The 27,521-nt window shown below is 36.6% G+C and overlaps 3 protein-coding genes and 1 long non-coding RNA gene across 4 annotated transcripts; all 4 read right to left on the bottom strand.

Moving 5' to 3' along the window:
• Window positions 1–431: 431 nt before the first annotated feature.
• ndufa4l2a (NDUFA4 mitochondrial complex associated like 2a) lies at window positions 432–7,494 on the bottom strand. The gene is made up of 4 exons (XM_079881638.1): window positions 7,402–7,494; window positions 6,868–6,953; window positions 6,353–6,413; window positions 432–2,989 (listed from the first exon to the last, which is right to left on the bottom strand). Exons 1-4 carry the CDS (start codon window positions 7,441–7,443, stop codon window positions 2,933–2,935), a joined length of 246 nt encoding a protein of 81 aa, XP_079737764.1. The 5' UTR covers window positions 7,444–7,494; the 3' UTR covers window positions 432–2,932.
• A 6,466-nt stretch (window positions 7,495–13,960) lies between these two features.
• Window positions 13,961–27,067, bottom strand: LOC307164993 (uncharacterized protein). The gene is made up of 8 exons (XM_079882244.1): window positions 27,002–27,067; window positions 26,809–26,920; window positions 26,545–26,688; window positions 26,239–26,315; window positions 26,080–26,155; window positions 25,399–25,633; window positions 23,296–23,457; window positions 13,961–14,016 (listed from the first exon to the last, which is right to left on the bottom strand). The coding sequence occupies exons 1-6, from the start codon at window positions 27,056–27,058 to the stop codon at window positions 25,455–25,457; spliced, it is 645 nt and encodes a 214-aa protein (XP_079738370.1). The 5' UTR covers window positions 27,059–27,067; the 3' UTR covers window positions 13,961–14,016; window positions 23,296–23,457; window positions 25,399–25,454.
• LOC307163965 (G2/M phase-specific E3 ubiquitin-protein ligase-like) lies at window positions 16,024–19,911 on the bottom strand (the record flags this gene model as incomplete). Its single annotated transcript, XM_079880312.1, has 10 exons — window positions 19,700–19,911; window positions 19,503–19,588; window positions 19,356–19,411; window positions 19,247–19,280; window positions 19,063–19,124; window positions 18,457–18,597; window positions 18,190–18,368; window positions 17,880–18,052; window positions 17,598–17,812; window positions 16,024–16,043 (listed from the first exon to the last, which is right to left on the bottom strand). The coding sequence occupies exons 3-10, from the start codon at window positions 19,402–19,404 to the stop codon at window positions 16,024–16,026; spliced, it is 873 nt and encodes a 290-aa protein (XP_079736438.1). The 5' UTR covers window positions 19,405–19,411; window positions 19,503–19,588; window positions 19,700–19,911.
• Window positions 22,045–23,268, bottom strand: LOC307163984. Its single transcript, XR_013822178.1, has 3 exons — window positions 22,995–23,268; window positions 22,656–22,785; window positions 22,045–22,134 (listed from the first exon to the last, which is right to left on the bottom strand). It is a non-coding gene; the product is annotated as an uncharacterized lncRNA (long non-coding RNA).
• Window positions 27,068–27,521: the final 454 nt, after the last annotated feature.

Raw genomic sequence — 27,521 nt, forward strand, 5'->3', positions numbered from 1 at the left:
TATTCCAATGTATTAAAAAAAGCTTTCATTCGATTCCTCCGTCCTCCTTTTCTTTCCTTGCAGCCTTCCCTCGCATCCTACAGGGGGTGGAGCTGAGACGCGAGGAAAGGTAACGAGGATGCACAAATAAGAAATGTGAAGCACCCAACCTGTCCTCTGTTTCTGACGTGCGCGAAGCCGAAGCCTGCTGCGTCATGCACATGCGTATTACGTGTTCAGCCTATAGTGTTTCATCGCCATCTAATGGCCTGGCAGCAGAATACAGCGTTTTTAGTGGTTGACAATGGTGTCGTCTGTACGCGGAAAACTCAAAGGAGGAACTTCTCACTTTTAGGCATATCGTACCATAATTCGAATTTGGTTTTGCAATCTGATGAAAATAAATAAATTATACAGTTTCTGAATATATAGAAAGTCACTGGACAGAGGTAGATTGTTTGCAGCAGTGCTCTTTATTCATTTTCCACAAAACACGGAATATATATTTCTCAAACTGCATCAAAATGTACAGGGAAAACAAACACTGAACTCTATGCAAACCAGCAATGTGTAACTGAATACATTTCCTCTCACAGTGTGTGAACCAGGCCATCACCCATTATAGCGCCACTTTAGATTAGACACAGTAGATTACAGCAGTAAATGCATATTTACTGTAACAAACACCATGGTAAAAAGGCCATTGTGAACTGGCAATATCTATGTAAACAAATGTCACTAACATTTTTAATTTAAACCCACATTGACTTTTTCGTTTTTGACAATTTGTCATTGTCGTTTTTATGATTATCCTGTATTTTATGCATCCTTTCCCCCAAAAAAATTCCTTATTGTTCATGAATTTAAACGTTTAAAAGGAAATAATTTGTGGTAGTTTTAAAAAATATATTTTTAAACAAAATACATGGATGAACAAATGAACATGATTCTAATTCAAATCAATATTTCTCATGAACTCATGAACTGACAAGGAACCAAATAGTGGCACGTTTTGCACAAACTTCCATTAAAATGTAAAAATCTTGTATATCATACTGAGTAAAGTTAAGTCATTACACCCCACAAGACATTTTGCTCAATTCATCACAGTAACTGAATTCAGCACTATATATAAAGCTCTGTGTCCATTCTCAGTTTTTGAAATGCATTTTATCTTCACGGTTCTGCGATCTAAAATCTTTGGTAACACTTTATAATAACTACACGCTATTAATCATTAGTTAAGTATTACTAAACAGTTAATTCATCATTTATAAAGCATTAAAAGACATTAATAAGCAGTTTATAAATACAGCTATAAATGCTTTATTCTTGATCTATAATGTGTTTAATAATTGTATATTCATACTTTATTAATGATCAATTTATCATTTCTAACTGAAGTATAGCATTATTTACAAACCAGTTACATTATTTACCATTATTTACAAACTAGGTGTTGTCATTGATTCATAAGATCACTTAGAAAGTGTAAGTAAATGTAGTAGATTCAGGGAGTTATAAAGCATTTAGTAGTGGTCAGTTAACTATTTTGTGAGCTCATCTAAAGTGAAGACTAGTTATGCCTTGTAAAACATTTATAAAGGAGATTTAAAGACTCAGTTTTCTTCTAAACAGAAAAAGGAAAGAAACACAACACAGTGATACAGAACATAAAAATATTTAACAACCTTTAAATCTCCTCTATAAATGCTTTACAAGGCATAACTAGTCCTCACTTTAGATGAGCTCACAAAAATAGTGAACTGACCACTACTAAATGCTTTATAACTACCTGAATTTACTATGAATTACAGTAGAAATACATGCTAATAAAGCATTTATTAACACACTAAGTAACTATTACTATATGTCTGAATAATAATATGTATTTAAACAGTTTATTAATCATTTACTTACACTTTCTAAGTGATCTTATGAACCACTGACAACTCCTAAACAACTCCGGTTTGTAAATAATGCAATACTTCATTTAGAAATGATAAATTGATCATTAATAAAGTATGTTACATACACAATTATTAAACACATTATAGACATGCTTATAAATCAAGAACAAAACATTTATAACTGTATTTATAAACTGCTTATTAATGTCTATTAATGCTTTATAAATGACAAATTAACTGTTTGCTAATGCTTAACTAATGATTAATAGCGTGCAGTTATTATAAAGTGTTACCAAATCTTTTTATGCCTTAGTTTTATTAGACGTGCCTAAATCAGTTCAGAGAAAGAGAATTTGTCTGTCGAGTCAGTCTATGACACTGGAAATCAAACCAACAAAACAAACCTCCTTAGTTCATTCCCAGTTTATGGGATTTGTGTCAGTAGCTAAGGACGTGCATAAAATGTTTGCATAAAAAGACATGCATCTTGGTATGTGTTCTTCTAACATCTCTGGGGGTCTGGAGAATAAACACTGCAAGTCTAATACTTCCTGTGTATGTTTGTACGGTTTGCCAACTCAGCGAGGAGAACGTGTGTTGTGTGATGGTGGCTGGAGGGTGGTGACGATAAAAATGAAGACAGTAATACGTGCAGATAGAAAAATAGTGAGAGAGATAGAGATAAACATGTGTCACTCTGAACAGATGCAGCTTTTCCCAATAATCCCAGACTTCAAGGGCAGGCCTGAGGGAGCTCAACCTCCTTCCCATGAGTCTCTGCTGTTCAGGTTCTGCTTACTGAAAGACAAACATCTGCTCGTCTTTCGCCCTTTCTCATGCTTGCTAGGGGGAGGTCATGTTATCTCTGCAATTTAAGGGATTTCTGTCAAGCTTAATGTCCAATGCACATAAATAAAATATTTGGTTAAAACATTTGGTTTGTTTTCCTCATTTTTTTATTTTTTATTTTTTATTGTTTGTATTTGTAGTAATGAGGTAAAGGGCATCTCGTGATGAAAGTTGAGCCAACAACGGTGACGCTTTCAGAAGTCTGGTCCTTCCTTCTTCAGGTTTTTGTAGTCTGTGTTAATGGCCACAAACTAAAGATGGGAGAAAGAAAACGTGTTGATTGTATGGCAGGTCGAGGCAGACAGTGAAGTATTATTACTATGTATACTTTCTGTGCAAGTTTCTAGACTTCAAGTCATTTAGAAAGTGTAAATCAGGCGTGCGGCCTCAGATCTAGACCACATCAGGAAACATTTGACAGCGAGAATGACGGCTTGTCAACCAGTGCACATCTCGCACGCACTAAAATCAACATGTGAGTTTTCTGTGGTTGTGATTCGACATCATTCCGTTCTTTGAACATGTACAATATGATCATATACTGTCATACAAATTTAATTATTCTTAAAAAAAAAAAAAAAATTCAGCTTAAAATATTAAAGCCAACTAACCAAGTAACATATGAATGCTGATGGCATTTACCAGTAATGTATTTTCTGTACTGTACTGTAAGTTTCATTCATAAGACAGTGAACACATAAAATGTTGACTGAAGACTGAAGGATGTAAAAAATTAGTTTCACTTAGTAAAGAGCGTCACTAGCTACTTTTCCATTACCCTTCAAATTGTGCAAATTGAAATTGTAAATTGAAAATATGCTCAATGGAAACAATTTAGATAAACTCCCATATATCGCAAAAAAGTTTTATTGCATTTACAAGTCACCTGACTGATGGCACGGTGTGTTTGGACAGAAGAAGAGACGAGTTCTTTATTAAACTAATAAAAGACAAAAGAATTACGGGAATACTGGATTCTAAACCACTAAGAAATGCCACAATTTCTCAAGAGCTTGAAGCAGATATGAGGGAGAAAAACCCAGAAAAACCTCATATGTGCCGCTCACAGGCGCTTTCCTTGCCATTAATGCTTGGGTAACACACCTACGTCTCCTTCCATTAAAAATAATGTCTAGTGCGTCGGCTGAGATATACATAAACCCACTGCCATGAATTTTGGAATGACTTATCGCGAGAGGAAAATAATTACGTTTTAGTGGCATAACATCAGTTAAAGGGATAGTTCACCCAAAATGAAAATTAGCCTATGATTTACTCACACTGAAGCCATCCTAGGTGTATATGACATTCTTCTGACATTATATTATGACATTTTATTCAGACGAATAAAATCAATGTTATATAAAAAAAAATATCCTGGCTCTTCCAAGCTTTATAGTGAGAGTGGCATATGTTGGGTATATATTTTTGGAAGTCCATCAAAGTGCATCTATCCATCATAAAAGTGCATCTATCCATCATAAAAGTGCATCTATCCATCATAAAGTGCATCTATCCATCATAAAAGTGCATCTATCCATAATAAAAGTGCATCTATCCATCATGAAAGTGCATCTATCCATCATGAAAGTGCATATATCCATCATAAAAGTGCATCTATCCATCATAAAAGTGCATCTATCCATCATGAAAGTGCATCTATCCATCATGAAAGTGCATATATTCATCATAAAAGTGCATCTATCCATCATAAAAGTGCATCTATCCATCATAAAAGTGCATCTATCCATCATGAAAGTGCATCTATCCATCATAAAAGTGCATTTATACATCATAAAAGTGCATATATCCATCATGAAAGTGCATTTATCCATCATAAAAGTGCATCTATCCATCATAAAAGTGCATCTATCCATCATAAAAGTGCATATATCCATCATGAAAGTGCATCCATTCATCATAAAAGTGCATCTATCCATGATAAAAGTGCATTTATCCATCATAAAAGTGCATCTATCCATCATAAAAGTGCATCTATCCATCATAAAAGTGCATATATCCATCATGAAAGTGCATATATCCATCATAAAAGTGCATCTATCCATCATGAAAGTGCATCTGTCCATCATAAAGTGCTCCACACTGCTCTGGGGGGTTAATAAAGGCCTTCTGAAGTGAAGCGACGCGTTCGTGTAAGAAAAATATTAATATTTAAGACTTTATCGACTAAAATAACTAGCTTCCAGCAAACGGCCACACGCAAGTCGGCTTACACCAAAAGAGCAACACTGGACGATGTATGACGTAGATGTAGGAGTAGCGAAAGCTTTGACGCCTGGGCAACCACGCTCATCATTACGTTGTGCGTCAAGTTCAAGAGTTACTCGTAAGTGGCGTAAGTCAACTTGCGTATGGCCGTCTGCCGGAAGCTAGTTATTTTAGTCGATAAAGTTTTAAATATGGAATATACCCATTGACTCTCACTATAAAGCTTGGAAGAGCCAGGACATTTTTTTAATATAACTCTGATTGTATTCGTCTGAAAGAAGAATGTCGTATACACCTAGGGTGACATCAGGGTGAGTAAATCATGGGCTAATTTTCATTTTTGGCTAAACCATCCCTTAAATAGAAATGCCGTAATTTTTTTATCGACATTTAGAAAATATAGCACAATTTTTGCACAAATCTGTATTGGAAACCAGGCTGTTAGTTAAATCATGTCTCAGCTGGGCAGACAGGAGTTTGTCACCCACACAGGAATGGCCCTATTGACCAGCGTTTAGCTTTAATTTGAACTTTTGATGTTGTGCTAAAGTCAGTCAGCCGGACATCAGTCTGATGAAATGTCTGAACTCTCTCGACGGCTCTCTGTTGGCTCCTCCTGGAGTCCTTATTTACTGCAAATCAAACCCTCAGGGAAATGAGATCCACAGGAAATACCAAATCATTCTGTTCTACACTAATGAAGCCACTTAGTTGAGCGATGAATCATTCTCAAAATACACGTCCAGACAAATTCAGTTTTTGTGTCTCTTTTTGTGCTTCTCGCGAGGAGAGCTACTTCTGTTTCTTTATTTATTCATACACATATATATCAGCTCCACAGTAACCTACAGTGCAACTGTGACTGTGAAATGTTTGCAAATAAGCATTAGAAAGTAGCTATGAAATAACTCATGTTCTGTTTATCAGACAAAAACAACCGTAAATGGATATTTTATCACAGTGCAAAACCTGCACTTTTGATGGCAGAAATATGGAATTAGTGCTAAACTTTGACATATCAGTATGACATATAATAACAGAGAAGATTGCTGGTGTTTACCCTTTTTTTATGCTAATTTGTAACATTTTACTTTGTGCTATAAATTATAGAAAAAGCAAGTTTTTGTTAAACATATGCTGAGGGAGTTATTGTAATTTTGACATCCTTCCCTTCTGCTTGCTGCTCTCTTTGCTATAATCCACCTCTATTTTTTAAGTCATGGACATGCAAATTCCCTTTGCTGAAGCAAATGAGGATAACAAAAAAAATAAAATGTTAATTGTTATGTTATGGTCTCCTGTGTACCTCTATAGAGGTTTATAGTTTAATGTCATAGTCCAAACCCCCAGTCTACTGCTATGATGACCCCAGTGGGCACATGTACCTTGTACTGGTATCCTGGGCTGAGCTGGTTCCAGGGTTCAGGGTTACTGCTTTTGTTCCAGCTGTCAAGAGCCAAAAGATTAAGAAATATTTCAAATTAACCACCCTTTCTTAAGTAATTGCCATCACATTTTATATCTGACTGTGTTGACCCAGATATGGCATGTTGCAGGTAACACTGTCAGATACAAAATTATAATGCCTACTTTGTTTATTTTAAATTAAAGTTTAATAAAATGCAATAATTAAAATTAAATCTAGCATTTATTTCTGCTTTGCTTATTCAATTATGACACAGTTAGACATAAATTATACTTACTCTGGTGATAAAATACCTTATTTTGCATATCACACGTGTATTAAATGCAATTTTATGATGTTTTATGGTATTAGGATCAAATTATTTATCTAAAATTTCCAAACCAATTGTCCCATGTCTGAAGAATCAGTTCAACTTGTATTTAAATGGCACTGCTCATATGCTTTACCCATTATTGTATTTAATAATTTCCTTACGTGACATGAGGTCCTCTGGCAAGACGAAACAAATAAAGGAACGCTCCACCCATTCCCAGACAGATGAAGAAAAACTGTGGGATGAGCTGTGAAACATGAGATGATTTATGGTTTGTTCTCTTGGAAAGTGTTGTAAAATAAAAGGTCCGGTTTGCCATCAGATTAGATCTTTATTATCATATTTTGAAATGAAATGAAATGAAATTATCCTTTTTTTTTCAGTTCCAATTATCTTAATTCAAAGTTATTTTTATTTTAAGTTTAACATTTTTAAACGTTTGAAGAGCATTCACAGTAGATGAGTGTACTAATTCTACATTGTTAGCAGTTTTCTTATAGCTCAGAAGTTATTAATGCCAAACAAATGTTTAGTCCTACAGTGCATGCAACACTTTATCGACACTTCAGGACGTATTTTAGCATTATATTAGCAACCTAATCAAATGAGCTGATTATGTTTTATTTCCTTATTAATGCTTGTCATAGATTAATAAATCTTAATTGAAAAAGGGAAGTAGAATTAAAAATACTCACTCCAGGATGTTTCCTGACCTGATCTCGTACTTTCTGCAGCATCTTTACTGGAGAATACGAGCAGAAGTGTGTGTGTGTGTCTCTGTGTGTGTGTCTGTGTCACAGCTGATAAGAAGGGGAGGGAGGAATGGGAGTTTGTTTGAAGAGGGAGAGAGATTGAGAGAGTGATATCATTTTTTTTTTAAAGACCTTTTTTTACAAATTAACTAATAGATGTACACCAAATGAGTCATGGGCAAGTACAATAAACAGTTTTTTACAACCTCAGAAGTAAGAATGGTTACAACCACACAAAAATAGATATAAAAGTCGTTATACTGAATGTGCAAAAATATTAGCTCCCCCTCAAAAACAAAACACAAAGCTGCCTTACAACACCGAATCATCTCAAAAATTAAAAAAATCTTGCATAGACTACAAACACAAATCAATTAGGATTCTTGATTTTACCAAATCAGTAAAAACAAGAGTGAGTTTTAACTCTAAAACTCAAAATATAAAAAAACCTCCATGCAAAACCTTTTCAGTAAAACAGCTAAAACATGTTGTGAAACATCAGATAAGGGTTTCACTCTAAGAAACAAAACAACAAATGAACAAAAAGAGACAATCAACCTCAGGGTTTAAAACAGAAACAGAAACATTTGTGGCAATGACACCAAAGCATTCTCCATTACACATCACCTCGATTCTTTGTCAACAGTGTCTCTGCATTAAATTATTACATTCTTTAAATTAATAAACTTTTAGCTAACTGTGACTTTGTATATGTACATTTCTGAAATACTTAGACAGTTTCCTCTGATAACAGATCAGTCTAAACTGTAATGTGGACTCATGCACTTTCTGTAAATCTGCTTTGAAATGTTGTGTATTGTGAAAAGTGAATAAATAATTCAAATGTGAATTGAATTGAATTGAACAGTGGTTTATACAATACTCTCAATTGAGGTTTCTCGTTATTATTCAACTCAAGTACAGAATGCCAAGGTGTATCCAAAAAAAAAAAAGAAAAAATTCAGGAAAAATTGTTGCCATTGCCAGAAATGTCAAATATGGCTCCATGTATCAATGGTTCTTTAAGCAACCAATTAAAATATTCTATCCATACAATTGTTTGACTGATAAAAAAGATACCACACCTTAGAAATATTGCAATAAAAATTGCTATCTCATTATAATTCAGCTTGTTAGGGTCCATTAAAAAAACAATTTCCCCATAAATAATCCTGATTTGTGTTGAATAGCACATGTAACAGCTCTCCAATTTACAGTCTGGTGATCCCATAAGAAGGAACTACTGAAGAAAAGCATCTGTCCTGCTTTACAAATGGGATAGCCAATACCGATCAGTTAATAAAATGCTTAATCAGCCCCAATACCGATTCTTGAGATCAGCTCAGGACATCCCTAATGTGTAGGCCTATAAATTACTGTAGTAATGTAGTGACAGATGTTCCTTTTTTACATTTGAGACCCTGAGAAACTCTCTGAGAAACACAGCTCTGTATACATTGGATTGAGTTTAACTTTTATGTACCAAATACATCTGAAAAAATGGGGTCATCTTAATCAGGGTCTAGACTTTTACATGTCGATAATACACCCGCAACAATAGACCCCTTTTCAGTTGGTAAACATGGTGACTTTTTTTTGTGGGCGGAGCTTAGGTGGAGGCAGAACGATCCCTCTGGCCGCTTCACTAACGCTAGTGTGCAAGTTTTGTTAGCTTGTTTTTTAACAATGACTGGAGAAAATCCGATTTTATCTTAATGTGCAAGGTCACTCTCTGTCCAGGACCGCGATTGTTATTTGCAAAAGTAAATTTTAACGGACATCCCAGATTGGCTGACCCGTACACGCTCAGTCAATGGATGGACAATCTGACAGGATTAACGTCAACGCTACCTGCGGCAGAGTGGCCTGACTTATACACCGACCCGATAGAGAAACCGAGGGCATATAAAGCTTTAGATGCCTATAACTGTACTAAATAGTCACAAGACTTGTGTGGTCTTGTGTGGTCGGCCAGCGCCAAGGCCAGACAGAAGACGAATGTCAAGAGTGACATTACGGTGCAATTTTAATGATATGAATATTTTCTAGAAAATAAAAATTCCAGATACAGCATATTCATTTTTTAACTATGTATTTGATTACCCTTTCTTACCAGGTTCTTCAAAAAGTCTAGTCACAATCAATCAAAACAATATACTGTACATATACAATATACAGTATACAATAATAGTTGATTCACAAATAATCACAATCATTTAGAAAACATTATGCGATAAAATTTCAAATTGGAGCCTGTAGTCCATCGATTCTTGCACCCAACAACACAACAAGATGACATTTAATAACAATAATAATAATTTAAGCTCCTTATTATGTAGCCGAATCTGTGCTGTTTGTATTGGCCGCCTCCAGTTTTCCCTTTGTTTTGCCACCAGCTAACGCCGTGACGTAACTGTGACGTCGGCTCGAAATTGGTCTATAGGAAGGAGCACCAAATATGTGTAAAATGAGTGTTTCCCCCAGGACTGAAGCGATACGCCCCTGTAAACGACCGGTTGTTTACAGTGTCAGGGGACTGCATGATGGCGAACACAGCGGCTCAAAAGTCGAGCAAGTGAACCAGCAACTGAGGAGAGGTTATGATGCAAACTTTAAGCTCATGGTGATAAACGCAGCAGTCATCGAACAACTCTTCAAGCAGCCTAGAAATACAGTGTGTCAGAGTGTAATGTTAGAAGATGGCGAGCCCAAAAAGGGTCTTAAAAATGCTAATAGTCAAAGAAAAGCTTACTTTTCGGCCTGAAGTCGGCTGCTTCCAAGAAATTGACAGGAAATTGTGTCAGAACGTAGCCGAATAAAGAAATGAGGATCCATCATATTTATGTGAAAATTGTTTTTTTCCATCGAATCAATTCATCCATCGAGAATTGATTGGATCGTTGGAAGTTAGGCGTTGCCAGAGCCAACACTGGGCGTTGCTTACAAAATGGAGGCAGATTTGAATGCCAGTTTGCACTCAGCAATATGCACTCAGTTGTGGAGGATTACTCTCCACCGGACTCACCGCAGGCATCCTCCTATGTAGGATTTTTTATTGAGGAGCCCGACGACAATGACGAGTACGAGGAGGACAATCAACTGCAGCTTACGGACGGAATCAGCCCATATTTATTTGAACCACTGCTTCCTGCGAACCGAGAGAGGGACCAAGACGAGGCGGCTGATGGTCAAGTTCACCCTCGAGAGCATCTCGACGTGTCCGAATGGTAAAACAAATTTTTTTAATGCTGATGATTTGCCACAACAACTGTCATGACAATAACCGGCATTTACAGTCACCACAAAATTTACAATTCTTATTTGTTCGCAATAGGCCTATGTCACACTTCCGGAACGCGGAGTAGGGATTCAGAACTTCCGGTCAACAGTATTTCTCGATAAGGATTTAGATTATCAGCCATAATGTCTAAACCATCCGAGGTAGACTGACCACGAGCTATGAGGTTGTGAAACGAAGGTTTTTGCTCCTGTAGAAGCTATAAGTTCGTATGAAATCAACCTTGTTTTAAGAAAAACATGTTTTATCTGCGATCTTATGAAAAAAAAAACTACACTACCCACAATCCTAAGCGTAGCAGCAACGTCTGCTGATTGGTCCAACTCGCTGTTACCATAGAAACGTTTACCTTACTGGCGGCGGAATTCAAACACTTACCTCTGTAATTGAAAATGAATTTCTCCCAGAAGAACTTGTACCCTTTCCTCAGTTTTGACGTTTCCACTTGAGAGTTTTCATTTACCATCCGAACCACATTGTCATATGTGACTTCAGGCAGGTTGCGGAGAGATTTGATCCAGCGGTATCTATCAGACTCCGCCATTGTAAAAAGCTAACCGGAAGAGCCGTATCCCTACTAAAAGACGTACTTCCGGTCTTCAATTTTTTCGTGACATAGGCCTATACTGTTGAATGACAGTTTTAATACCTGTCCTTCAGGTGTTCCTCCAGCCACTGGTCAAGAAAGAATGTGTTGTAGGGAGGTTAGGCAGGTTTGTTATAGAAGTGCAGGATCACATACAGTACACTGTATGTACTATGTGTGTCTATCTATTTATATCTATATATATATATCTATATCTATCTATCTATCTATCTATCTATCTATCTATATATATATCTATATATATAAATTACATGGCTTGGTTGAATTCTAATGTAGAATGCGGCAGGCACTGCGCCAGGATTCCAGTTTTGGATGGGCCAGACCAATTGTGGGTGGGCCTTAAATTAAAAACGTTAAATTAAAAACGTTATCCAATCACTGTTTAACCTAATACAAAATATTGACTAATATACTGTTATATTATCTGTGCGTATACATAATATAGATTATAATATAGTGCTATGAAGACTCTTAAAGTATAACTTAACTAAAGGTATACTACCACTAAAGGTATATCATTGCTAAGCATCTTCAGGGGTATCATCCACTCACGAGGCAAAGGCGCTGGCGCCCTCCTTGCAACGGCGCTGGTCGCGCTAGCTGTGCTCGCCGCGCTAGCATCCTTGGGTGGCAGAGAATAAGATGTGCTGGGTGATGTGGATCTCAGCTCTCCTTCATTGTTGCAGCGATGACTCCAAGACTGTACGTGCGCGTTTAAGGGACCTAAACAACGACTGTTGCAGCATTTACTGGAAATTATTTTCACACTTTCACAAGCTAATATTAAGTGCTGGGGGGGCTGAGGGCTGGGTTGGAAAATATGTGATGTCATTATGTTTTTTAATTTAATCAATGTTGATTATGAAAGTGAGCATGCAGCATGAGAAAGATATGATACATTATGAGATGCGCAATATGTCTGGAGACATGGAGTTAAAATTGTTTTTAAAACTAAATATTTAGATGATTTTTTATAATTCTTGACAAAATTAGAATATATTAAAAGTTTTTTTTTTTGTTGAAAAAAAGTTTTGGGTGGGCCTGTTGAAAAGTGGGTGGGCCTAGGCCCGTCAGGCCCACCCATAACGCCATGCCTGGAATGCGGTGTGTTATTTCTTGATAACAGACCGCTGCTAAGTATAACACACCGTTGCCATGAAAAACAGAGCGTTGCTATGGACGCGGAACAGACTAATTTCTTTAGGGGAAGCAATACAATCGTTTTTAAATCAATAAACTCCTTTTTAAATCAATAATTTGTGTCAAATTATAGCGAATACAACTCCTTCAGGCTGATTCAAGCTCCGCTTCACGTCAGGGTCCTGATCAGCCTGTTGGGGTTGTCGGGGTTATATATACTGTATACACACACACACACACACACACACACACACACATAAGCAGTAGATAAAGTTTAAAGATAGACTCAACTTCCTAAACATCAGAAACAGGAATCAGGAATAACCAAAAACATTATTATTGATGTTATATTAGTATACATTTATCACCGCAACAAACCTTTGTTGTTACCGTTTTAAAGGTCATGGACAAATGTTCTGAAGCTCACCCCCAACCTGAATGCATGACTCAACACCCTGGGTTTGAAGCAGTCTGTCTCAATCCATTGGTTATGCAGGTCGAGTATGCATCCATGCTCCAGTATTATGATGATTATGACCAAGATGAATTTACAGAGGAGGAGTAAGTAATATATTAAATACCTGAGCTACAACTACTATTCTGCATAAGTCAGTGTTCTATATGCTTTAATGTAGGTTTCACACCTCAATTTTATGTTTTTTTTTTATTCTTTTATTAATCATAACTGGTTGACAAATTTCCACTTTCAGGCGATACCGTCACACTGCCTACAGGACATTTGTCAGGTGGTGCTGGGGCTACTTGGGGAGAAGTGTCCGTGTTGTTATCCCATCATGTGTTGTAGATAAAATCAGAAAAGCATTTCCTTCTGAACAATACCAAGGATTCCAACTGCCTCGGTTACATGCTTAGTGATTACTTTTCTTTTTTTTTTTTTAATGAATGATTCCAAGACTTGATTTGTACCATATCATTCATTTTAATTTTTATTTTTTTTGCAGAACTATATAGTGTTTGATATTAACTATATACACATTACATGTTCACTTGAAACAACCAAAGGAGGCTGTGAAAAGCGGGACCAACGTCTTGCTGCAGCTTCCTGGAGGTCAGGCCTTTGGAAGGCAGCACACAGATTGTCAGGGACCTTCAGTTCACTCATCTGTTCCTGGTATGGGCCAGGGTTAGAAACGACATCTTCAAAAAGTATCTTCAGCAGTCTGTCCACATAGTCTAAAATGGCAAAATTATTATATGTAACAGTGCAAAATTATTTTTCAGTCATATCCTGGTAAAACAAGCAGCAGTATAATAATAATAATAATAAAAAATAAATAAAAAATTACACTGCGTCCAAAAAATGTATACTGTGTATGCATGTTAATATAGCTTGTCCAACTTACTGTGTGTGGGTGCTGGTTTTCTGCTGAAAATACTGCATTCACCCTTTTTGCACTTTGGCCATCTGACTATAACCGAGATGTCACCACTCTCGTTGCGTGCTGGTTCCCGATCTGCTTTTTCATTGTAGTGGAGAGCAGCAAGGAGTAATCTACATGTTACCAAAAAGGGAATATACTTTAGAGAAACTTGAGTGATGCATAGAGAAGTACTTTATATGTTATGTCATCTGATATTCAAATGAAAAGATGCAATATTAACAACTTTATAAACTGCTAAGCCTGTTAGACATGCAACAAAGAGAATGCTATTTATCAGGTTTATCAGTATATAAAGTTGTTAATATTGCATCCTTTCATTTGAATGCATTCTGTCTCACAGTTTTGCAGCCAAACAATGGGTATCTTTCCTAGTTCTTTGTGCCCTTACACAACAAAATAGCTAAAAAATTATAATTTAAAATTTAATAATTCAGGTGAACTATTATGATTAGAATTGAACTTCATTTTCTAATCGCACGAAAAGACTGTCTTTGAAACAGAAATGGATGACCAGTTGTACGGTGGCCCAGTAGTGCACAGCACAACGAAATAGCCACAACACAACGGAAATGATCCCAACCACTAGGGGGCAGTGACGGCACTGAAAAGCCGATATTTCCTCAGGAGTTGAATCGGGACACGACAAGAGATTATCTGTGTAAATGATGGGATCTTAATATGTGTAATTTATTTTTTAATTAACAAAATATTTTAACTGAACGTTTTGATATCCTGATAATCTTAATGTATCGATTCATGAAACGAGCAGAATATGATAAACTAATTTTGATTTAGACAATTTAGCTCTGCTTTTGTTTCATGAACACCCCTGATAGTTAACATTAGCTGAAATGTTATCATTTCAACCATTGTCTTCCTAGGCTGGCATGTTTTGTCCATTTTGTGGAAACGATCTGAGAACTATTACAGCCTTTTGCAGCTCGTGTGGTTCTAATGTCCAGTTTTTGTCTGAAGAAGTTGAACGTGGTATGTATGCGTTAAGTCTGCCTTAGAACCTCAAGTGTAAGTCTAAACCTTAAGTTACTGTTATTTGAGCACACTGTTTAAGTTTATTAACTGAATTCTGAGTCAGATGTTTCTACCCATTTAAGTTGTTACTTAATAATACCCTTTCTATTATATAATGTATCATTTGTTGATGGTTAGAGTCATCAGTCCATGTTTGTGAGGATGATCTTCTTCGAAAGTACTTCAGAGATGGACACAGTTACAGTGTCATTGTGGATTTCTTGGCATCAAAGCACAACATTAAAATGAGCCTTCGTACCCTGAAAAAAAAATTGAATAGACTGTCCTTGTACAAACGAAAAAACTACTCGCCTTTGGACACTGTCCGGACAGCTATTGTTAGCGAGTTGAGTGGTTCTGGACAGCATTATGGTTATCGCATAATGTGCCAGACTCTGCGTCAAAAACACAATCTTACAGTGAGAAGGCAAGATGTAATGCTTATGATGGCAGACCTTGATCCATTAGGCATTGAACAACGCTCAAGAAGAAGATTTGTGAGAAGGGTTTACCATTCTTTGGGGCCAAATCATATCTGGCACATTGATGGCTATGACAAATTAAAACCATACGGTTTGGCTATAAGTGTTAGGGAGGTGCAGAGACAATAGGAACCCAAGAGCAGATCAATTCAGAATAGAATTTATTGTCCAAAAGCTTGAAAAACAAAACAATGCAAAACATAAAATAATTGGTAGCCGAGCTACCAAGTAAGAGGGCGAGACAGAGGCGAAATCCAATGGACAGGCTGGGGTCAAAAACCAGTAGCGGATCAACAGTTTCAAGGATGAGGCCAAGGCAATAGTCCAGGACGAAGGCAGGGGAGTCAAAAGCCGGGTGAGCAAGCTGAGTTGAGATAGGGAACAGGAACTGGGCAAATAAACAACAAAACAGGATCAAATAATCAGACAAGGTTTTAAAGGTCTTTAGAAGCAACCAAAACGAGACTTCAGGCAAGGGGACAGTGGTGAAGCGGACTGAAACCAAGACACACTGACAGAGAACCAAAGAAAGAGAGAAGCATAAGTAGTGGAGAAAATCAGTGCAGAAAATGGGAAACAGGTGTGTGATTAATGAGAGTGAGAGCACTAATTAGGATGGGATTCAGCTGTGAGAGTAGAGTGAGGTGAACTGACAATCAAGACACAAGACAAACACAGCAGAAAGGCTGAAGATCAAACCAGAGTCCTGACAATAAGTGGCTGCATTGATGGTTACTCACGCAAAGTGATGTGGTTAAACTGTGGAGCTAGCAATAATAACCCAGACATTATAGCTGCTTATTACCTACAGTGTGCCACACAATTTGGAGTCATACCAAAGCTTCTTCGCACAGACTGTGGCACTGAAAATGGAAATATGGCTGCAATCCACTGTTCACTGAGATCAGTCCACACAGATGACCTTGCAGGGGCTTCAAGCCACATGTATGGCTCCTCAACCACAAACCAACGTATTGAAAGCTGGTGGTCATATTTCAGAAAACAAAGGTATAATAGTCTAAACAGACATATTTAGGGGTTTTATTTAATATCTTATCTTGCTGAATTTTTATTTAGTTCGAGTTTAATGTGCAATTACACGTTAGAAAATAGCCTATTAAATTAATGCCCAGCTTCACAGACAAGGCTTGTCCTAGACTAAAATGCATGTTTGAGCGGTTTTAAATGAGAGCAACTTGCACTGACGTATCTTAAAGGGATACTCCACTTTAAAATGAAAATTCTGTCATCATATACTCACCCTCGTGTTGTTTCAAACCCTGTATGAATTTCTTTCTTCTGCTGAACAGAAAGGAAGATATTTAGAAGAATGTCAGTAACCAGTTTCTGGTCTCATTGACTTCCATAGTAGGAAAAAAATATACTAGGAAAGTCAATGAGTCCAGAAACTGTCTGGTTACTGACATTCTTCTAAATATCTTCCTTTCTGTTCAGCAGAAGAAAGAAATTCATACAGGGTTGAAACAACACGAGGATGAGTATATGATGACAGAATTTTCATTTTAAAGTGGAGTATCCCTTTAAAATATGTCAGTGCCATTGTTTTGTCACAAGATGCACACTAGTAATGTTTTTTTTGTTTTTTTCTGGGACCACATTTACACAGGTCTCAGTTCTGGATGGATCTTCTGAATGACCTGAAAGAGAGGCAACTCTTTAATGGCAGTCATGAACACATATGCTTGGTGCGTTTTGTGTTTTTAAGTGTGCTACAGATGGACCTCAACCGGATGCAATGTACGCTCTTCCACACAGGTCTGTATATGACTATATTAAATATTTAACTTATTTGCATTTTTGTAATGGAATTGTTAAAATTATATTTAACACACAACTTCAAACTCACCATAATGTTTTTCCAAAGCCATATGGCTTACTTCCATATAACAAAAAAAATTAGATATTATACACAATGTTAGTCTCACTCACCGTTTACTTTCATTCAGTGTTCTTCTGTAAAATTAAACTGAAAGGAGACTGTGGCTAACATTCTATTCCACAAAAGAAAGTCATTCAATTTTGGATTGACGAGGTTTAGTAGACAGTTTTATTTTGGGGAAAAGATGGAATTTATAATTAAATACAAATGAAAAAAAAAAAAAAGGAATATTATGAAATATGTACAAAACAACAATAAAATATGATGTTCAATCCTTTACCTCCAGTGTCAAGCAGATAGTCTCTCCAGTATTCTAAAATCCTTGTGTCTTCTTGTCGTCTGGTGCTACCAACTTCACTGAGCTGAGCCTTGAAGACAGCCTCCAGTGATTCAGGTGTTAGTTTCTCACCACTGTAGCACATGTAGGGTCTGAATACACTTGGATGTTGTTCCAGGGCATGGATGACATCCAGGGTGGAAAGACCGTCGCTAAATCTGGAAGCAAAACAAAGTTGATAATAATGATAATGATAATATGCTCTCAAATTAGGAACCAACTTACCTTTGTACTGAGTATTGGTTTCTGTAAATTATGTACCACTGTATGAAATCCTTCACAATGTTTTCTTTGCCTTCTACACTTTGTGGGTAATCGAAACAACCAGCAGTCTGCAGCAAGCTGGCATACTTATCCATGAGCATGTGTAATTCATCCAAAGATGCTGCACTAGATATCTGGTAAATAGGACACATTCAAAAAGGAGCAATTCAATTCTAATACATTTTTCTAAAAGCAAATACCAAAAAAATATTAAACCATTGTTTACACACACACACAAAATCTTAAAATGAGCTTAAATAATTTAATGTACCTCAAGTAAAGCTGCCTTCATGGTCTCATCTGTTATATCTTCAACAGTACCATTAATGTCAACCCTCCCAGTGAGGTGATCGTATAGCATATCTGAGAGGAAGCGAGGACCTGGACCACCGTGAACAATAGAAACTGCAATCATCTGCCCCGCAAGGAAGTATTCATCTTCTCTGGCAGCTATAGTAAATTGTTTTTGTCCAGTTAGTATAAAACAAGGCAATTATGAACAGGGCAGATAAAAAGTAGATTTAAGTAAATAATTTACCTGCACTGTTAAAGGTGAGAAATCTCCTATTTTCTGGACCATCAAAGATTCTCCGTGTCCTTAAACAGTCCATTAGGAGGGTTAGAAACTCACGTTTGGGACCACCTGTGTCCACTGCATCTTCAGTTGTGCCTTCGTCATCTGTGAATTTAACAAGCATGTCGTGTAATGGGTTGTATGATGCACGTCTGAATCCACGAATTGCTCCATCCCGAATCGGCTGCAAGATGTTTTTATTATCTTCAATGAGAGATCTGACACAATGTCTGCAGAAGTTAATACATCAGTGCTGTAATAAATAAAGAGGTTTTGATTAAGTTAAGCAAAATAATAATGAAATAAAAAAAGTCAATAAATTTAGGAACATGACATTGAGACAGTAATTCATAAATTAATTACCTTTCTTCTTGAACATGTTGTCTGCTATCATCGGATGCTTCCGAGTCACTTTCGATTATTATTGGTGCATAGAGACGTGTGTAATTGCTGAAAAAAGACAGATTAACAGGAATTTACATCCATTGACATACAAAAGTAATTGTAGGCTACTTGTAAAGCAATTCATTTATTTTTTTTATTCTTTTTGAGGTAATACAAGTAGCTTACGTGTAGCACTTTTGTTGGCCATGTGTGTGTTCTTTGATATTTGTTCCATTTTTTCCTGCTTCCTAGATTTGTCAGAAATATAACAATTATTAAAATAACATTATAACTGACCATTATAAAGAGAGAATACATTTTTTCATTTGTTGTAACAAAGTAACTTTGCAAGGTATGAACAATTATGAACTTTGTCCAAAGAAGGCAGAGAGACATCAGGGGGTCTGAAAAACAACTACTGTGTATTAATTTGAACAACTCCACTCCTAACCTCCAAATAATGTTAACTATGCTAATACGTGTTTGATGTGCTTCCTGCATTTGGTGTGCTTGCTTCATCTGGAACATCCCATATCTGTAAAAACAAAAAAACAAGCCACTTGTTAAAATGAGTTACAATTAAATGTTATATTTATGTAAGGAGACATGCAATTAAATGCACCCACCAAAGTGTCACTCTCATAATGTGGACTGTGAGAGGTAGACTTTACTTGCACTTCACTGTCTTCACTAGAAGAATCCCCAGAGCAGTCTTCAAACAACAATGAAAGTAATAAATTCACTTTAATTTAAACCCATTCGTGTAAATAGTGTTTTATACATTATGTCTTTGTAAGATTTTCATTAAATTAAATATGCTTACCATTGGCTAAAAAGTCTTGAAATGTGCTTAGAAACAGTGTTATTCTTTGATAAGCCTTTCCAATTGCCTCTTTGTACAGGTGTAGTTTGAAAGGGGTGTTTGTTCCTGGAATGTTTTTCACCTCTGAACCATCTGGGTACAGCAATACATAGGGGCCCTCTTCCATATCCTGATTAAAATCTCTTACTTTCTTTTCAGCAGCAATTAACAGTTGCTCATGTAACCCAGAGTGATTACAAATAAAAATTAAGAAAGGAAAAAAATAAATAGTAAGCCAGAGTGGTTACTAAAAGAAATAACCAAAAAGTAAATTGAATTAAAAGAAAAGTAAATTAATAACTGAGTTCAGAATTGTAAAGTTAAAACTTTTTCCATTAATGATCCAAAAGTGTTTTCTTTTTGTTCTTATTTTTCTCATTTTGTGAATATGAAAATTGTATGCTGTATTTTGAATGTTATGTTGCCTTTAAGAGAATATGATGTGTAGTTCATTGACGACCTATCAGAGTAACGCGAATGAGGGGATGACGTCAGAGCACGCGGAGAGATGAGATGTAAGCACAAAGGAATCGGCAGAGATAATTCTGAGAAATTAACAGTGATTTTGACGTAAAACTAGACAAAACGTCTAGAGATGTATTTATTTTATTTGAACTGAACTATATGAGTGATTTTGAGTTAGTTTTGAGTGTTTTATCGTGGACACGGCGATGACACGGACTGAGCTCATCACTGTGTGGAACAAGATGGCGAGCCTCTCAGCGAATCCTGATTAAAGTGAAACCTTTGAATGATTTCATCGGACCCTCTGCTCAGTTTTCCCCGGACGGAGGAAAAGAACTGTGCAGGATGACAGAGTGAACTGACGTCGAAATCTTTTCTCATCTCAAATTCTCAATAGACCGTAGTCTGTTTTCCCCTTTCACCACAACGGTAGGCCTGAACTGTTGCATCTAACGTTCACTGGGGTATGGACGATATTTTTTCTCTTTTGAATTCAGAGACTGGTATTTGGAAAAAACACTACTGAATCTACAGATATTTGATCGTTTGTTCATTGCCTGTTTTTATTTTTATTTTAAAGAGAAGGGTTTATTGTGTGAAATTGAGATATAATTGTTATTTTTATTTTGTTTTTATTTCTGAGTTGAACTGGGGAAAAAAAAAGAAACGAATCCATTGTGGATTTCGATTAAGAAACTTAAAACCTAAAATTAGTTCAAATAAGGAACTATAAAACTAAAATATAAATATGTAAAAAAGGTAATATTGAAATAAGAGTTAAAATAGAGGAAATTTGCAATAAATTAGCTTTCAAAAAGAGATTAAAAGGAAATAAATAGGCTAACTCCTAAAAGAAAAAGAAAGATATTAAAAAAGGGATAAATAACTAATAATTCTAACAAGGAAAAAGAGAAAACCCAGAAACCATTTTATTTAATTGTTTTATTTTTCTTGCATTTATTAATAATCCGTGGTTTCATTGTTAGTCAACTGCCCATTTTTCTTTTCTGCCATTTCTGTCTTTCCTGAAAGAGAGACAATTTAATTCATTTCATTCATTATTTTTTTTCCTTTAATATAAATCTTGCAACATTATTCTAACTTACCTTTGTTGTCTGTCTGTTCATTTAATCTCTCACTGCTGCTCCCTACGAATCTAGAGTACTGGTCCACGTATCCTCTTACCGTATTTTTCGGACTATAAGTCGCTCCGGAGTATAAGTCGCATCAGTCAAAAAATGCGTCATGAAGAGGAAAAAAACATATATAAGTCGCACTGGACTATAAGTCGCATTTATTTAGAAATTTATTTCACAAAATCCAAGACCAAGAACAGACATTTTTATCAGGAAAGGCAAGTTATTCAACTAACGTTACACAGTAGCACACAGAACAACAGGCTGAATAGGTGTTCGGTGTGTTAACGCAACACATTAACAGTTATTCAGCTACACAATAGCAAAAAAGAACATATACCTGGGAGGCTTGAATAGGCTAAATTAACATAAGCCAGTGAGTCCAACAAGAAATTTACCAGTAAACAAGTTCACCAAGCTCCCGCGATCTCATTCCAAAACATCTTCTTCCTCCCTTGGTGTCGCTTCTGAACAACTCCGCCAACTAGAGCGCCCTCTTGCGGCTGTAGACGGTAATGTTTTCTCTTGGTTCATCTCAGTCTGAATTCATTTTGATATATAAGTCGCACCTGATTATAAGTCGCAGGACCAGCCAAACTATGAAAAAAAGTGCGACTTATAGTCCGGAAAATACGGTATATGTCTTACCTTGGTGCCCATTAGGCCGTGGTGTCCTGGTGATCTGAAGGAGGCGCTACACTCAGATGACCAATTAGGTTGAACATCAAGAGGCAGGGTCTTCCCTCTGATAGGCTTTAGAACACCACGATGTCTCCACATAACTCCAACATAAATCTACACATGAAAAGAATAAATAAAAATGTTAAGTGTCACAAACTGAAATTTAAAATTAGCTTTAACTTGGGGCATGTGACTAACTATTTTATAAAATATTTATAAAAAACTATTTTGTCAATGAAAATAATACTGATAGATTAAAAGATACTCATGTTTTTGAAAATAGTTGATATCTTTATTTTCTCAATTCCGCAACTGGACTGAATTCCATAGGAAACAGATATGGGTTAGGGGTAATCATGATTCTAACTAACTATCCTTTAAAGTAATTATGAAATGGAAGTTGCAATAGTCTTCATCCCTATTGTGGCATATACAAGATACCTTCACTGATTTGTTGTCCTTCTTAGAAGATTCCTGACTTTTCTTAGAAGGTTTTCCTCTCCTTCTCCTTCAAAGCCCTGAACTTCATGAAGGAATCCACTGTACTTCTCTCTGATTTCCCTGCTTCAAACACATTGTCATAGAAATCTCTCAAATTATACTCGACAGTTCACCAAGCAAATATTGTTGCCTACCTGCACTCGTGCTTGCCTCATTTTCATCAGGAACTTTATCTTTCAGAAATTGTACACTTTTACCACATGCACTGCAAAAAGCAGGACAGCTTTCCAGTGTAGCGCCACAAAATGGACAATACATTGTGATCTGTAAAAAATTGTTAATTTCAGGGAAGAAGCAGCCTGTTAAAAGGGCATTCAGACTAACACTAATCTTTTGAAATAAAATGTCAACGCAAAATCACAGTGACTAACTGTATCTATCTAACAGTTACTGCACTGGACAAATATTGTGTTAAAGTGTTTAACAACACTAAAATTAAACATACATTTTAATATTTACTTGTTTTTACTTACATTCACATTCTTCGTGCGAGTGAAAAGCATCCAGACCGCCAGCGATAACGCGTGGGAGATTGAGAGCAATTTACCGTTTCCGGAGACCACCTGCCCCCCTGGTGGTCAGGAGCATTTCCGTTGTGTTGTGGCTATTTCGTTGTGTTGTGGCTTGTTTCCGTTGTGTTGTGGCTTGTTTCCGTTGTGTTGTGGCTTGTTTCCGTTGTGTTGTGGCTATTTCGTTGTGTTGTGGCTTGTTTCCGTTGTGTTGTGGCTATTCCGTTGTGCTGTGCACTACTGGGCCACCGTACAGTTGTCCTACCTGCTCAACATTCCTAAAAATGGAAATGCCACATTCTTTGGCGCAAATTTCAATATCAGACTTCAATTGAAGACGTCTGGTGGTGAGGGCTCAATTTTACGATGTCCTTCAAGAGACAATTTTGCAGCATGAGGTCACAACATTTTTCACACGCTTTAGTGCCTGAATGAGAGATTAACAGAAAAGGATGGAAGGATGTTTTACTTCCAAATCTAATAAACTGGCACTCTACAGTCACACAGAAGCAGAGATGGGACCAAGTCACACATGTGCAAGTCTCAAGTAAGTCTCAAGTCTTAACCTTCAAGTCCCAAGTATTTTTTTCTTGGGCAAGTCAAGTCAAGTCAAGTCACAGGCTATGTCAAGTCAAGTCAAGTCAAGTCCTGTAGTAGGTCAAGTCAAGTCCAAGTCAAGTCACCTTATTATTGTAATTTTACCTGCAGAATCTGATCTAAATAAAGTGAAAAGACCAGATATAAGTAACTGTCAATAAATTACAACAATTTGGATTTGCATTGTAAATACTCATGTTCAGTAAAATACATCATGGAATCAAACAAAATTGTAACTTCATAAAATTATTTATTTTTCACTTCTGCCAACAGTGTTTAAAATGTATCGAAGTTTAATGTTGTAAGTAAACTGTGTTTACAATAAGTGTATTGTGATTGTCAAAACATTTTAGTAACTAAACTGAATTGTATTCGGTTTAGTGACAACATGTTACAATGTTTACATAGTACAATTTCTGGTAAGCTATGCTTTTTTATTATTTGAATTCAATTCAATTATTGTGATCTGATTTAATATTGACTCATTTGGATAAATATTAGGTAGGCTACACAAGATAGCCATTCATTTTTCTCAAGAAAAAAACAACTCACCTAATGCTGTAAACATACAGATAGATATATAATGCGTTTTTTTATTATAATAAGAACTTTATTTAATGATATATGTAAAAATATAATAAATATAGTACACATATAGTGCTATAGCCATATTATGGTCATCAAATGGCTTTCCTGGGGTAAATGTTATGTGACATAATTGTTCTCCAGCTGTTTTATTGACCCATTTGTTTGATTGATTGGTCGATATTTGGTATGAGGAATATACATTTCGGTAAGTTGTACTGTATCTTTCAACATTGTTCATTCGTGTTTATTTACTAGCTAGAGATGATCGGTTCACATGCCGCTATAGGGATCTGTCGCGTCACATTTACAAGCGCCAAAACGGTATTTATTGTTTGAATTTCGTAATAAAAGTGACAGAATCTGAGAGCTGAGATTTTTTTTAATATCATAAGTAACCTGCTCTTGCGTCGCGATTTTTCTGTGCGTGAGAAAATGAATGTGTGACGTGAGAGCATGTGAAAAGTGTCGCGTGTCTCTCACGGTGAATGCGTGAGTTGGCAGCTCTGTCTGGCTGTCCGCGATGTTAATGTTGCATGTCTTGCAAAGCGCTGTTCGTCTTTTGCCATCTTGTGAATAATTCTTGAAGCCGAAAGCGATGACCCTCGGAGTCAGTACCGCTCCGGCTGACATGTTGATATGATATCTGATCTAAGTGGGCGTAGTGTGCAAGGTACGAGAGGGCGCGCGCGACTGATGAAAGTGTCGTGATCCAGTCATGACAACGCTATTCTCAGCCTGCGCTCCAGCTGGGTAATCAACTTTATTTTTAAAAATAATTTATATATTTTATATTCAAACTGAAAACATGATGTGATTAACACTCAAGTCATTCAAGTCATCGTGTCTCAAGTCAAGTCAAGTCCCGAGTCTTTAACTTCCAAGTCCGAGTCAAGTCTCAAGTATTTTATTTTTTGTCAAGTCAAGTCACAAGTCATAAAAATAGCGACTCGAGTCGACTCGAGTCCAAGTCACCAAGTCACAAGTCCCCATGTCTGCACAGAAGAGTACAATGTTGTTTTAACCATAGCATGTGTATAACATAATTTTAAGTGCACAATCCATGTTGTTTTAAAGTCTACATAAAATGTAAGTTTTGATAGTGTTCTCTTCCCTGTTGTGACATATAGAGTGAAATCCATATTTAACATTTTATAAACTATAATATATATGCTAAGCTACTTACTAGGTTTCAGCCATGCTCGCTCCTCAAGAGGTAGATGGGCACAAACAGGGAATAGCTCACTGTTGTGATGATGCAAATTTTGCACGTGATTTGTTATCGACCTCCACTTTGCCACAGCTTTTTCTCCGGTCTTTGAAGAGACTCCGAACCAGTAGATTCACGACACTCTTTCTCCAGGAAAGAACTTCTCCGCAACCTCGTTCTTTTCCAAGAACATCTATTTTCTTGGCGAGACCTTGGACAGACAGACAGACAGACAGACAGAGAGAGAGAGAGAGAGAGAGAGAGAGAGAGAGAGAGAGAGAGAGAGAGAGAGAGAGAGAGAGAGAGAGAGATTGTATGGCATTGCAAATATGACCGCTGAGTGAACAGACTTTCCTTGAAAGGGATTTTGTCGGAACTAACTGTTATACATATAAAAGCCCAACCATCTTTTTAATATAACATAAAATATTAATATAATATACAAAAGACATTAATATTGCATATTGTGATATTGAGCCACTCCTAAATTCCTTCACTGCAACAGCCGTAATTGTCAATTTTGAATTCATGTTGAAAACTACATACATTTAGTTACATGCCAAGTGTCAAAGTAATGTCGGATGTCAGGTCGCTGCTCCCTGAGGTACTTCTGAATTGAAGGATGGCGATCAGTGACAAGTGCACCAATCTTCACACCTGCAGTTTCTAAGAAGTTGATGCTCCTCAAAAAACCTTCCAGTTCCATCCGAGGGCTTGAACCTGCCTCGTTACTCTGAAAGAATAAAATAATTTTGTTAGTGCTTTAACACAATAAATCTCTTGGAAAATAAACAAATTAGGGGATGTTTTATTTACCTGCACCAACTGAATGTCCACCACCCTGATGTCATCCAAGCTCATCATTGTGTAGCTACTGTACTTTGCACAGTGTCCTTCAGCATAAAAAAGATAAAAAAAAAATAAAGTTGTGTTTATTAAAGTTGTGTTTAGTCGTGTTTGTATTACACGTTTAAAAAGTTACATAACTGACTAGATATCACCAGCAGCCTTTGGATCTAAAATCTTATTTTGTAATTTGTCATAAAAGTGTCTTATTGACAACATGAATAGTTGCTTCATGTTTGAACAGTTAAATGCTAATGTCAACAAAAAATATCAAACCTGGTGAATCAGCTCTCATATCACCACCCAGAACTATGGCCTTTCCAGACAGCTTTGCATGTTCCACAAGTGTTTTTTGCTCAGACCTCCAGTGCCACAAAATTGTTGGTAAGAGGAAAGCCTTTTGATGGTTAAAAAAACGTCCTGGGTCACATACATTCAAGGCGCAGAGCTGAGAGAACCTTAAAATCAACCACAACATTACTGACTGCACAAGTAGCATATGACCCATTAGATTTATACATTGCAAGAATAAACGCAAACCTTGTGAACTTGTATGTATGATGACCCAGTGAAGGTGCAGATTGCCAGCTGGGATATTCTTGATGTACGGCTGGCTGTTCCACTGGGTTTTGTAGAGACAGTGAGAACATATCTGTGCAATAATAATATTACAAATGATCATGTATACTGAATGCGTGTGTAAGTGTAGTGTGCTAAGTTGTGTTGTGATCACCTGAGTGATTGACACGAAGGTTCCAATCACAAATCTGTTGACAGTGCAGGTGTGCATACAGTTCGGACACTTTCTAAATAGGTCCAGCAAGTTGTCCTCGTACACTATGTATTTTGATGCACTGTAGAGGGGTTGGCAAACCCTGTACAGAAAGCAGGACACATACACCATTAGCACTATACACTAAATTAAGTCTCACACACACAGCAAAACACCAAGATAGACTTACGTTTGCCTGTCCTCTTGAGTGATATCAGGCTCGTATGTGGAATCGAGTCCTTTATTGTACCCGACGAGGTGTCTTTGATCTCATCGGCGCTATTTTCCATCCGTGGCCTTCTGATCGGTGTAGACGTTATAAAAGGAGGGTCGATGAAGGCACCAAGATCCTCAGTAGAGCAGGACACAGAGGGGCACAAAGGTTTTACCTTGACTGCTGGAATTTCAACACAAAGAAAATAAATCAAACCAATGAAATACACGTAGATAACCATTTATTCATAATATCAAAAACACACAA

Source organism: Squalius cephalus (assembly GCF_949319135.1).
Source record: "Squalius cephalus genome assembly, chromosome: 9".
NCBI lineage: Eukaryota > Metazoa > Chordata > Actinopteri > Cypriniformes > Leuciscidae > Squalius > Squalius cephalus.